The sequence below is a fragment of the Gopherus evgoodei genome, chromosome 4, assembly GCF_007399415.2.
Source record: "Gopherus evgoodei ecotype Sinaloan lineage chromosome 4, rGopEvg1_v1.p, whole genome shotgun sequence".
NCBI lineage: Eukaryota > Metazoa > Chordata > Testudines > Testudinidae > Gopherus > Gopherus evgoodei.
The window spans coordinates 121,020,059-121,034,228 of record NC_044325.1 but is presented as its reverse complement, the minus strand read 5'-3'; the positions used below and the strand labels follow the sequence as shown (position 1 = coordinate 121,034,228).

General features: G+C 42.3%; 1 protein-coding gene across 3 annotated transcripts in view; it reads right to left on the bottom strand.

Moving 5' to 3' along the window:
- Positions 1-14,170, bottom strand: part of LOC115650592 (NACHT, LRR and PYD domains-containing protein 3-like) — a 59,748-nt gene that overhangs the window by 29,834 nt on the left and 15,744 nt on the right. For 2 of the 3 annotated variants that reach the window (XM_030560776.1, XM_030560779.1), the window contains exons 4-6: positions 11,544-13,269; positions 5,887-5,976; positions 1,672-1,842 (exon numbers count right to left, since the gene is read on the bottom strand). In XM_030560776.1, the coding sequence (XP_030416636.1) occupies positions 1,672-1,842; positions 5,887-5,976; positions 11,544-13,269 (1,987 nt within the window). The remainder of the gene's footprint in view (positions 1-1,671; positions 1,843-5,886; positions 5,977-11,543; positions 13,270-14,170) is intronic. The other variant, XM_030560778.1, reaches the window with a different exon arrangement.

The window sequence follows — 14,170 nt, the reverse complement described above, 5'->3', positions numbered from 1 at the left end:
TGGCAGGAGAGAGATCACTTAATCATTACCTGTTAGGTTCACTCCCTCTGAGGCACCTGGCATTGGCCACTGTCAGTAGACAGGATACTGGGCTAGATGGACCTCTGGTCTGACCGGGTATGGCCATTCTTATGTTCTTACGCTCTTATGAAGAAAGTGGCCTTAATTTGCTGTAACTTAATCTGAATTAAGTTACTGCAAACCAAACACTGATCCCCTACCAAGTAGGCAAGGCCTAGAAGTAGCAGCCAGACATCACAATCATTGACTGACCACTGCCATCAACACTTGGTTTCTGAAACACTCCTCCCCTCTATGGCCCTTACAAAGCTCTGTTGTTTGTCTTACTTGGGACAGATGAAGCAGGAAGGAATGGAACCCAAGTGTCAGTGTTGGGGGGAAATTTAAGAAGAAAGAAATATCTGCCCAAAGAATTCTTCACATCTGCTCATTGCCCATGAAAGAGGCCAACGGATCCTCCTTCTCCTCTGCCACAGCAACCACTAAGTCACACCCCACTGAATTATTCAGGACTGTCAATCATTCTGTCAACCTAGAATGTCTCCTCATTTCCATAGCCCAGCACCACGCTCTGGGAGCGACTGCTACCCACTGACATCCCCCATCCCCCTCGGCACACAGACCTCTGGGACAATGGAGGATGTTCCTGACTCCTCTTGGCTTATACTTTACTCTCCTTTTGCCACCTCTGGAGATGCTTAAGACAGATGTGTAGAAGCCTCCTGAGGAGGAGAAGGTGGCGGGGGTGATGCCCACTCAGATGCAGAAGGAGCAACTGAGGGGGTACAAAGAAGGCTAACCTGTCTCCCCTGAGAGCTCCCTCGGAGGAGGAGAAGGTGGTGACTCCTGCTGAGGGCACAGAGGAGCAGCACAGCTCTGGCCTGACCTTTGGAGATCTCAAAGCTGCAGCTGCACAGCATGATGGATGGAGAGGCAGATGAGAACATCAGCCAGGAGCATTAACTGAAGAGGAGTGAAGCCAAGCACTGCAGCATGTTTGAGACAGGCATCGGACTGTGAGTCGGCCAACACCCTGACTATGCAGAGCTTCCTGTAACACCACCATGCTGCAAGGGCAGCCTCCTGTAGGAGACCAAGAGCCACTGCTTCACTTCCAACCCCACCTTCAACTGCCCGGACTGCCAGTGCTACAATGAGGATAAAACAGAATAGTGAACAGCTGCTGATTCAGTGAGCACTCTCCATTCTGTGCACTGTATGAGGCAGGGCTCTTCTGGAACAAATAGTATGTGGTTGTGTAATTAAAGATTGCATTGTAATACATATGCACAGGGCAGCTGAATTAAGGTTACCCAGGCAACTTTAAGTTCAGCATTCCTTAACTTCTGTGCTTGGCTTTGCAACCTTAATGCTCTTTTAACATAGGGTGCCGGGGGTTGGGGGAAGAGGTGTTGTTTTATATCTAACACTTATTCCTCAAGTGCAGGGGGGAACTGTTATTAGTGCTCCAATTTGGACCTCTCTCTATTTCCATTCTCCAAATAAGACCAGCTCTCAGGCTGTTATGAGTAACAGACATGTCAGGGGCTGGAGGGACACTCACCTATGTTCCTGAAAGGGAGCGGACATCTTACACCATCCTCACACCCTGCTGAGTTCTTTGCTTCAAAGAAACCTATAAACATTCACCTCAGTTTCTGCACTTTGCAGTTTGGATGTTTCAGTCCTTCACACAGCAGTTTAATTCCTGAGTTTCCCAGGACTTTATCTGACAGGTCCAATTCTGTCAGGGTTGTTTTGGTATTGAGAACAGAGGAGAGATCCCTGCAACAAGCGGCTGTCAGAGAGCAATTCACAAGCCTGCAGGAGACAGATAAACAGAAGGGGAAAGTAGTACTTCTGTCTATCCAGTTCCTCAGTGGGTACCAGTGGCTATCTACAAAGATTCCTTTATTCTGGGAATAAAATCACAGCCCTGTAGTAGTGGATGCTAAGGACACAATACTATGGGTGGATTTCAATCCACATGCATCTGTAGCTCTCATTGATCGCATACATGTTATTCTAAGCTAACGTTCTCAAACTCCATCCCCTGAGCAGAAACACTTGGGCTTCTCCTACTTAAAAAAAAGCATGATCATAAAGGAGGAGTCAAAGGAGTGGAAAGCAATGGAGGAAAGGAATCTCAATGGGAAATAATGAACTGCTGCTGCACTGGAAAGTATATTACAGTTTTGTGGATGGGGGGAACCCGTTCTTCTCTCTTGCTACATCATTTCTACTTAGCACTCAGAAAACAAACCACCATCCATGGACTGTGTAGTATTGAACATTCACAGTTATGCCAAGTCTCAAGCTCCACCTTCCTCTCCTAGTACCCCGGGACACTAGAAAAGGCTGGAATTTCTCTAGTGAGGCCAATCTGACGGATTGTAACTACAGTTTCACTGTAGGCCTAGCCTTTCATCAGTGCAGCTCCCCTGGTGGAAGACTGTCTGCCAGCATTAGTAACCAGTATGTCCTCTGACCCTGCTTAGAAAAAATGCCAAAAGCCATTACTGCAACCCAGAGAGCTGCACCAGCAGTAGTGCGATGTGGGAAATTTGCAGTGTTCAGAGCAAGGCTACAATGTAAATTACAAATAGCAAACAGGGAAATCTGTCTGCCTTTTTTTTTTTAGGCTAAGGACTAGGAAAAGAAGAAAATGATGGCTACTGAGGCAGCAAGAGAGATGACCTAAACAGGAGAGGAGACCAAGACGTCTGAGTGCAGAAGCTACGGAATGTATAGCATCCATGAGTCGGTACCTGACAGAAGTGAATTGTGTAAGAACTGTTGCCTGGTAGCGTTCATGGTAGAGAAGATCGGAGGAGCAGAGATGCAGCTAGAGATGATGGAGTTTAGATGGGGATTTGAAGACGTGATGGAAGAGAGGAAGCTGCACACACAACTCAAGATTTGCAGACACCTGCTGAACAAGAGGATCTGAAAAGTGTCCGCTAGACAAGGGAGTGACTCTTGGAAAAATCTGACCACAAGAACAAGGCAGAGGAAGATGCAGCTAATGAAGGCGAGGAGGGAAAGCAATGAGAATATGAGGTGACAAGGAAGAAGGAGTAGTCCTGGCAGAAGAGGGGAAGAGATGATGGAAATACCTTTGGATCAGAGCTCTAGGAAGGATGAGGGGACTATAAGAGAACATAGGTTAGAATGATATGCTGATAGAAAGAACAACAAATGGGAGGGATCCTGGGATTCACAACAATACCAGGAAGAGGAAGGTCTATGTGATTAAGGGTTCCTTACTAAAAAAGACTGACAGGCCTGTCACCAGAGCAGCTCCAGAGAACAGAAGAGTGTGCTATCTGCCAGGAGCAAGGATAGGAGATATGGACCTGAGGCTGAAACGGAGCCTGATAGACGTGGTAAAAAAAAAATCCACAGATTGTCCTACATGTCGGGACAAATGATAATGCCAGGCTCCTGCTAGAAGACACCAAGGACAGCTAAGTTTGACTGCTGAAGATGTTCAAAGAAGTGGAGGCTTGGTTGATCGTCAGTGGAATACTTCCAATCCCTGGAGAAGAAGGGTGAAGCATGACACAATAACTCAGTTCCACACATGGCTCAGGGATCAGTCCTGTGAGGAAGGTTTGGGGATGTTTGACCATGAGGAGGCATTCACAGAAAAGAGATTCTTTGATGCACGGGCTAAACCTGAGCACCTGGGGTACTAGCCTTTGGGGATCAAGGCTGGCAGAACTGATATGAGTGGTATGTGGTGCCAGTGCTAGTTTTCCTTCTTCTCCCCAGAAACTTGCCCCCTGTTACATCTCTGCATTCTAAAGCATCAAGGCAACACACGGGGGAAATGAAATGGGGCAGCAAGGGAGCCTTAGCTCCAGCCTAGTTATGTTCCCGAATGGAGAACAAGGCCCATGCTGAAGTTCCCCAGAACCCAGGGACAGGAAATGTCCATTATCCCTCTAGTGCTGCCTCTGACCAGGGTGCTTTCTGAGACCCTTACATGCCCCATCCACATTCCCTCTTTGGGGATCTATTCCTTTTCTATTTCCATTCCCACCCTCTAATGGGCCAGAAAAGCTGAGAGATATTTCCCTGTTTTTTAAGATCCAAGGGGATTGGATCTGGACTCACCAGGAATTGGTGGGGGAAAGAAAGGAGGATAGTTATATTCTCCTTGTTTTAAGATACAAGGGATTTGGATCAGTGTTCACTAGGGACTTGGTGGAGAAGTCTCTCAAGGCTACCCAGGGAGGGGAAGGTTTTTTGGGGGAAGACAGAGTTCTCCAAATAACTCAAAAATCTAGATGGTGGCAGCGAGACCAGATCTAAGCTGGTAGTTAAGCTTAGAGGTGTTCATGCAGGTCCCCACATCTGTACCCTAAAGTTCAGAGTGGGGGTGAGACCTATGACAGGAGTAAGCAAACAGTGCGGTTTTTGTGGGTTTTTTTTTAAGTTGACATGTTTTTGAAATTCAAACATTCAAATGAGAAATGCAGTGCTACATCTTTGTTAATCTGATGGGTAGGGGATGGCCTTGGGGCCAGGCTGAGCAGAGACCTGGCAGTCTCCCCTCAACTCCTCTGGGGATGGCATGAAGCAGAGGTACAAGTGGCAGAGCTGGCTGGAAAAGAAAACAGTTTGTCCATTTTTATCAAAATTAAGAGGTTTTCTGACTTGCTCCAGAGAGCTACTTGACAGCTGACGGGGCCAGTTTCATAGAGTGTAAGGCCAGAAGGGACCATTAGATCATTTGGTCTGACCTGCTGTGTGCACCGGCTATTGAATTTTACCCAAACACTCCTATGTTGAGCTCAATAACGCCGAGCTGTCAAAGCTGTCACAAACGGATGGGCAGCAGCAGCGTGGAACTGCAGTGGGAAGAGACTCATTGTCCCACTGCAGCTGCTTTGCCAGTCCTTGTGCTGATACAGTGCAGAGGGACATGGTAGTGGCCATGATGCGATTGCATTGGCTTTGAGCAAGGTTAAACATAAAAGGTGATGTCATCCATTGTGCACTGTTGTAAGCATGCATGCGTGTGGATGTGCAGTGTTACAGGTGTGTTAGGAAGATGCACTGATGCTATTCTCTAGCATAGACAGTCTCAGAGACTGCTTATCCCCTTATCACTCTGTGAAACAGCTGTGCACCACAGAGACAATCCAGCTGGAGGAGCCCAGGTTCAGACTCTTGGGTGTAGGAGCAGAGTGTTTTCCACAACTAGAACCCCTTGTCAGAGGGGATCAGACTGAGCCTTGGCCTAGCCATGTCCCGAGCAAAATGCAAGATGGTCTGTTTCCTAGTAACATCACCAGAGTCGGTGTGAGATGGTGAGAGATGAGAGAGTAAAATGAAGAAAAAGAAAGAAACAGAAAAAAAAAAAAGATGGGGTTGGGAGGGGACAGAGATAGAAAAGGAGATGAAAATCCTACCCCTCCAAAACACCCCACATTTGAATCAGGGAGAAGTTAGATCAGATGGGGATACATGAATATTAAATATATAGACATGGACAGGGATTAGATACCCTGATAACAAGCACTTTAGAAATACCTAAGATTAAAATACCTCAAATCATCTTTCTCGCCTTTTGAGTCTTCTCTGACATCAAGTAATTTCCCCTGGACACACGGCTTATCTCAGTCTCTCCTGCGCCCCTGTTAGTTGGCAGCTGGGTTAATGTCATTAAACTGCGACGCTGAAACTAAAGCAACGCCATGGAAACTGAAGGGAAATTTAAACAGATTCCTTAGCAGCTAGACAGTTATAGATGGTCATTACACCTGCCCCGGCAAAGAGCGCTGCACTGATGTAGAATTTCCGTGATAACATCAATAATAATGGGATGATTAAATGGAGAAAAATACAGCTACTTACTCTAGTTTCTTTAATTTACAGTTTGGATCCTTCAAAACTTGACAGAGCAGATAAATAGGCGAATGCTTCGGCTCATTCCAGTGCTGTATCCTAAAAAGAGAGACTAGAACTGTTCCATGTTGCCATCTCGGGACAGACTTTAATTCTATTTCTTTGTTCTCGGATGCCCTTTGTATGGCGTGATCATACACCATGTATGAGTTACTCTACAGTTTCAGTTCATTGAAAATACCCCCAAACAATGTATGTATAGCACACTACGATGTACTTTAGATACAGTCAAATAGAACAGGTTCTACTAAGTGTAATCCATTCATTTTTTGGACTTCTGTGATGCCGGTCCTTTGAGCAGTTAAATGAAATTCTAAGGACTCCCACGAATGGGAGTGTCAGCAATGTTTACATGTTTTCATGTTGGGCGGTAATTGTTGCATCATTTCTGGAGATAAACACGTTCATTCCTATTTTATTTACCCAGGAGTGTTAATTTACCCATAAAGATAAAAGTCAATAATCCGAGTATTTGTTTATAATTTTACATATGTTGGCTATCACTCAGTATTGGGTAACTGGTGTTACACTTTGTGAATTTGCATCCCTATAAGTAACTAGAAATGGTGGTTTATTAGTTCCTGACCCCAAAGAGTACAGGAGGGCAAGTTAATTTTAAGGCAGCATCTCCCTAAGAAATAGTTCAGGGGAAACAGTGCAAAAATTAAAGACTATTCTGTTGAACTTTAATGTAAATTTATTTCTATTGTGTTCATACAGCTTTACTGTTCATGTTCTACAAATATTCTAGCAAACAAGTTTACAGACGGGAATGCTGCTGAAACCATGAATGTTACAAAATGTTTGCATGGAAGAAGAATCAGAGTTTGTAATCCTGAGCTTCATATTGGAATTCTGGTTCTAATGTTTATGCTCATCCATTAACAGAACAGAAACCTGTGAGATGACCCGTGGGTCCAGTCAAAATGAATAATTTTGAACTAATACATTTTAACACGTATATTGTTCAAACAATCTGTGGGGGGAAAAGAGACAATTATTAATCATTAGCCTAGCTCTAATAAGCAGGTCTTTCTGAAACATGATACAGATTTGATATTTTGGGTGGCACAGTCATTGGCTCTGCTCTCCTCCTTCTATTCCTCTATTTGCTCCAGCATCTTTGTGCCATTCTCACTCTTTCCCTCACCTGTCTCCTCAAGCTCTCCCTTCTCCTCAGGTCTATTTCCCTTTCAATAAAACAGTACCTAACTCTCATATGGCACTTTGCATCCATAGATCTAAGCTTGTTTTCTGGAAAGAAATTTTTATTAAATCAACCTATGACCTTTCTGGTGCTGGCAAGGCAGAGACTCCCACTTTCTGCATACACCAGCAACATCTTCTACATGCTGCTCTCAGTGTCCTTCAGACAAACCCTACAAAATGCCCCACCCTGTTCTTTAAGGGACAACACCTGTTAACCAAAATACACTTAAGATACAGCAAATAATTATAAACAACATCCCAAATTCAGCTCCAAATATCATATTTTGCAACAGAAAAATCATTTCAACAATTAATCCAGGATCCTAACACTAACTTACATTTTTCTCCCATATGGGGTATCACCCGATTATAACCTTAAGATTCACAGCCCAGACCTCTACCACCTCAGTTCTAGGGAAAAAAACTCTTGGGGAAGAAATACCATTAACTCCTATGGGTAGGCTTATAGAAGGATTAGATTTTTAACAGTAAATGTCAGTAAACATCAATTTCACCCTGGTTATATCGGTCATTAAAATAATTTGTAACACACTACTCCTATTAACCCACCTCTGTCCTACGACGTCAGGGCTGTTAATTGCCCATTTCATTTGAAGTGGTCTCTTATAACATATGTGAACCCCTTATGCTTGACAATCTGTCCCCGCTTGTATTTCAGCTATAATACTCTGGCTACCTTCCCCAGATGTGACGTGCTGCGTGAAGGTCAAAGCTTGTCCCTTTCATCAAGAGAAGTTGGTCTAATAAAACATATTACCTCGCTCACCTTGTCTTTCTCATATCCTGGAACCAACACCACTACAACAACACTGATTTCACCATATGCACACAAACCGATGAAAAATATTTCCATCAATAATAATAGAAATTTACAGAAATGCAAAGTAAGAAAAATGCTGCAGAGTTTGATTTAAAGATATTTACTCTGTAGATTTTGATATGTGATTTTAACAATTTGTGCTTCAACGGTTACACAGGTTTAACTTTTTGAATCTCACCATCTATTGTCATTAAATAATTATTGTCTAACTCCCTTCTCATAACTCCCATAACTCTGAACATTTAAATTGATCAAAATCTAAATATATATATATATATATATATATGCTTAAAACACATAATTTGTGCAACTCTGAAAAGTTAAACTGATGAACATTTTAAAAGCTTACAAATAAACATTGATATTATCCATCAAAACTATACAAAGATAAAAATTAAATTCTGCCAAGCCTATCTATGAGGAATGGTTAGAGAGAGCTCAGCAGCCAAGTGTGAATTAGCACTACAACACTGCGGGGCCGTGTTGTTAGACTGGGTTCTGTTCCTGGGTCTGGGTCTACTATAGTCTACTTAGGTATAGCAAATCTAAGTAGAACACCACCTGTTTTTTGGGTGTCTGCTGGGAGCAAACCTGTAATTTCTCTCTGAAAACATGAGCTTGTACCACTTGACCTAAAGCAGTGGTAGTCAATAGCCAGACTGCCTGCCAAATCCGGACGGCCAGATGCTTTTGAATATAAGAACATAAGAATGGCCATACTGGGTTAGACCAAAGGTCCATCTGGCCCAAGATCCTGTCTTCCGACAGTCACTAATGCCAGGTGCCCCAGAGGGAATGAACAGAACAGGTCATCGTCAAGTAATTCATTTCCTGTCACCCATTCCCAGCTTCTGGCAAACAAAGGCTAGGAACACCATCCCTGCCCATCCTGGCTAATAGCCATTGATGGATCTATCCTCCATGAACTTATCTAGTTCTTATTTGAACCTTGTTATAGTCTTGGCCTTCACAACATCCTCTAGCAAGGAGTTCCACAGGTTGACTGTGTGTTGTGTGAAAAAAAATACTTCCTTTTGTTTGTTTTAAACCTGCTGCCTATTAATTTCATTTGGTGACCCCTAGTTCTTGTGTTATGAGAAGGAGTAAACAGCACTTCCCTATTCACCTTCTCCACACTATTCATGATTTTATAGATCCCAATCATATCCCCACTTAGTAATCTCTTTTCCAAGCTGAAAAGTCCCAGTCTTATTAATCTCTCCTCATACAGAAGACATTCTATATCCCTAATAATTTTTGTTGCCCTTTGCTGAACCTTTTCCAATTCCAATACATCTTTTTTGAGATTGGGCAACCACATCTGCAAATAGTATTCAAGATGTGGGCATACCAAGGACTTATACAGAGGCAATATGATATCTTCTGTCTGATTATCTATCCCTTTCTTAATGATTCCCAACATTCTGTTCGCTTTTTTGACTGCCCCTGCACATTGAGTAGATGTTTTCAGAGAACTATCTACAATGACTCCAAGATCTCTTTCTTAAGTGGTAACAGCTAATTTATACCCCATCATTTTATATGTATCATTGGGATTATGTTTTCCAATGTGCATTACTTTGCATTTATCAACATTGAATTTTATCTGTCATTTTGTTGTCCAGTCACCTAGTTTTGAGAGATCCTTTTGTAGTTCTTCACAGTCTGCCTGGGACTTAACTATCATGAGTAGTTTTGTATCATCTGCAAATTTTGGCACCTCACTCTTTACCCTCTTTTCCAGGTCATTTATGAATATGTTGACCAAGACTGGTCCCAGTACAGACCCCTGGGGGACACCACTATTTACCTCTCTCTATTCTGAAAACTGACTATTCATTCCTACCCTTTGTTTCCTATCTTTTAATCAGTTACCAATCCATGAGAGGACCTTCCCTCTTATCCCCTGACAGCTTACTTTGCTTAAGAGCCTTTGCTGAGGGACCTTGTCAAAGGCTTTCTGAAAATCTTTTTATTTACATATTATCATTATACTTTTTATTATTTTCTCTAGAGTCTGGACCTAGACCAGGAAATTTGGACATTGACAAAAAATAATTAACTACCCTTGACCTAAAGTATCACTACTGTTATCACAGATGCAGTGACCGACTCAAACTTCTATGTGTCATAGTCTCTGGAGAGCACAAACATCTATGCTGTGTGGACATGCATTACACAAGGAGAGATTTTGGCCCATTTCACCTGCAAAGCAGATGAGTGTCTGTCATCCTACTGGGTTCCACGCCCAGCTCTGCCAGCTTTGGCCTTGTCCAACGTCAGTTATCTTAGCTGTGAAATGGATGAGTGATAGTTCACCTCCCCTAAGGGCCTTTGTTAGAGCAGCCAGTAGAAGATGGAGATTAGGACTCCTGTGCTTTTAGCTGCTATCTCAGTGCACCTTCCCCTAGGCTACTGGGTATTTGGTGGCACTTTCAGTTAAAAAAAGAGAAAAAAAGCATGATGTTGCACTGATTGTGCAGAAATGGGTGACAGATCCTGGAAGTTTCCAAGGAGAGATTGGACAAACACCTGTAAGGGATGGTCCTAGGTTTATTTGGTCCTGCCTCAGCACAGGGACTAGATGACCCCTAAAGGTCCCTTCCAGCTCTCTGTATCTATGATTCTACACTGGCAGTGTTATAGTGATGAACTCTACCAATACAGCTTCATTGGTATAGAATAGATAACCTCTTAGTAGCATAGGACATTTTCTTCACAGTCTTGGGGGGCCGTTCTCAGATTGTTGCATGCTGAGGTGCTGCACAGACTGACTATGGGCTGTTCTGCACTTTGGCCATTTCATAGCAATATTGAAAGCTTATAGTTTTGCTTGAAGTGGTTCAACTAGATTTAAAGCAGAGATGAATGCCTGCAGCACACAGTGCCAATGAGGGTACTGCTCAAATCAACTGTAGTAGTCTGAGAACACCACTCTAAAACGACAGACAAGGACAGAGCAACTCACTGTCATTTGGTCCCAACAGCTCCTGGGCACTGAGAACTCTGAGGACAGCACCCAAATTACGAAAGAGCAATTTCCACCATCAACCTGGAAATCAGAAACTAGTTTTACCCAGCTACTGTGTGTAAAGGCAGGGGTTTATGGGAGTTCTGTTCTGCAAGGTGATCATTCTTTCTCAGCAAAGAATCTTGTGGCACCTTATAGACTAACAGCAAAGAATCCTGTGGCACCTTATAGACTAACAGCAAAGAATCCAGACTAACACGGCTACCCCTCTGATACTTGACGTTCTTTCTCAGACATTCACTGAGTATAGGCAGAAACACCTGTCCTTGAAATTCAGTGTTTAGTGAAATTTAGAACAGGAAGGACAGATGAGTTTGGATAAAGAGAATCTGAAAAAGATCATGACTTATTTTTTATGCCTTATTGAGGAGAACATAGTTTTACATTAGGAGCATGGACATTCCCTGTTTCTTTGTAGTGTTGTTACACCACAATGATGGACTTTGCAAAGTTATCAAGACGCAAGAAAAATAATGTTTCATCTGTTAATTAAACTACAGATTTCTGAACTCAGGAGATACTTACTGATATAGCCACTTCTGTCGTCTTGGAAGCACATCTTCCCCATGGTCTCCAAAAGCAAATGTACAGTAAGATATGCAAAGTGACTCCAGTCTATGACAGTTTTTTACACAGAATGAAAAAGCCATTTGATCCATTTGGGTAAGTTTATTTGAATCTAACGTTAGTGCAACGACATGATCCAATGCACTTTTCACAAAGTTTTCTTCATACATCTCAAACATGCAGTGAAACTCCTCAAGGTTATAAATACGACATGTCTCCTGATACACATTGGACAAAGGTAAATATTTTTGTTGGTTTGTTTGAACCCACTTCAGCAAATCTGGCTTAATTTTTGGTGAAATTTTACAGGAAAATTTTTCCTCCATGATTTGCATTATTTCTTCATTTAAGAGACCAAACAGGAATCGCACTGTTAACATTAAGTAATTTCTAGAGTTTCCATAGTTTTCTAATAATGTTTTCATATCTTTCTTGGGAGTCTCTGAATCTTCCATTGTTTCTTCATCTTCCTCCAGCACATAAAACAAAGCTGCAAAAAACTCCTGAAAGCTTAAGTGAATGAAGCTGTAGGCATTCACACAGTCAATGTCTTTTTGAAAAATGTTCTTATTCGAAGACAGGGGAAAAGAGTCAGCTTGATTTAAGCCAAATTTCTTGAGCTCTGCTTCCTCAAACAGTATCTTCCGTTTCCAGATGCCATAAGCAGCTAAAGAACAAAGTCCCCTCAGGTTAGCTTGCATGTGTTGCTTCAAATTGCTGCTGAGGGGCTTGACTAAACTGGAAATGTAGAGCATGTACACTCCAGTGACTGACTTTGAAGTTTGTGCAAGATCCTCACCTTTTTCAAGCTGTTGTTTCACAACAGTGCAGATGATCCAACACATGATGGGAATAAAGCACATAGTGAAGAGAATGTCATTTTCTTTCACAAATTGTAACGCTTGTCTTGCTTGTTTCTTGTTTCCAAAGAACTTGTGGAAATATTCTTTCCTGTCAGCTTCAGAAAAGCCCAGGATCTCTGCATAACGTGAACATTCCAAACACTGCAAGAGTTTCTCCAGAGCAGTCGGTCTTGAGGTGATCAGCAAGTAGGATTGGGGAAGAATCATTTTCCTGAATAAACTGCTCAGTATGATTTCCATTGGCTTCTTCTCCCAGGGATCAGAGCACAGATTTTCTGTCTGATCAAAAGAGAATCTCAGTTCATCAAAACCATCAATTATGAATAAGAGTTTTTCTGGCTTCATCAAAATCTCATTAACTGGTGCATTTGTATTAGGCCAATTTTTTAAAATCATGTCAACCACACTTCCCTGCTCAGTAAGGTTTCTTTCTCTGCAGTTTATGTAGAAAACATAATCAAATTTTTTCTTATAGAGTTCTCCAGCTGCCCAATCACACATGATCTTTCTTGTTGTCATCGTTTTCCCAATTCCTGCAGCTCCCAGCAGCACAACAATTTGTGGTGTTTGTCCTTGTTTATCACATGTAAATAGGGTGTCCATCGTAACTACAGACCAAGCTGGCTTAGTCTTGATTTCTTTGTCTCTCCTACTCATGGCCATTATTTCATGTTCTCTCTCCTTTGCATGAAGAGGGTCATCTAGAATAATCAGCTTCGGATATCTTCTGTTTAGAATCACACTGTCAGTAGTAAGGCTTGTCCTATTTTGTATGACTTCATACTTGTTTTTAACATCTTCTTTATACTTCTTCCTGTAACCTAAATCAGTACATGATGCATTAGAAATATTGAACCAGAAGCTCAGAGAAAAGACTTGATCAGTTACAACAAAACAAATAATAATGGTACCTGAAACTGATATTGCACCTATCCTCAAAGAATCTAGAAATCAGTTAACTATGGGCCTGATTCTGCAGCTTTAACTCCAATAAAATTGCCCCACTGAAATGATTTGTGTGAGAAAGGACTGTGGTGATCACTTTACCCCCCACTGTAAGGCAGCTACCTCTTGGGAGAAACCTGGCAACTGTTTATCAGTGCATAGCAACACTATACAACAAGTTAATGTACAAAGTGCATGTGAAACAGTACTGGAAATTTAGGTGGAGAAAATGTAACTTTATAAACTAGAAATTGCCCAAGGCACTTGAGTTTGAATAAAGATGTCATTATGTCTTTGTTGACCACAATTGGATGCCTCCAGTTATCTTCTTTGCTTAGGAGATGGTGTCCCTAGCAGCAGAACATCCTCTGGCACCAGGCTGGTGCATTGGCTCAGTGCTGACCCAAAGAGATGTTGTGCCCGCATCTGTATTAGAAGTTGCCAGAGGTAACAAGAGTCCCACTCAGCCCATTATATAGAATTGTTTATAAAAGTAAGCCAGTTGAAAATAGAATCGTTGGTACAACTGGAGTGTTTATGGTCCAGAAGACTGGTGCTGAAAAGCTCCTGGTAAAGGACAGGTTGGCATGACAACAGAGACTCTAGACATTGGAGGAAGTATTTATAACTGAAATGGCCAAATGGAATTGTGGTCAGCTGATTTTGCTGGCATTAGGTTGCTCCCCGTTTTGATCATCTTTATCTTGGGTCAGAGGGGTGTCACTAAACAGGCCAGTGGGACATATTGATCTTTCCATTATGGCTGCCATCCTTGTC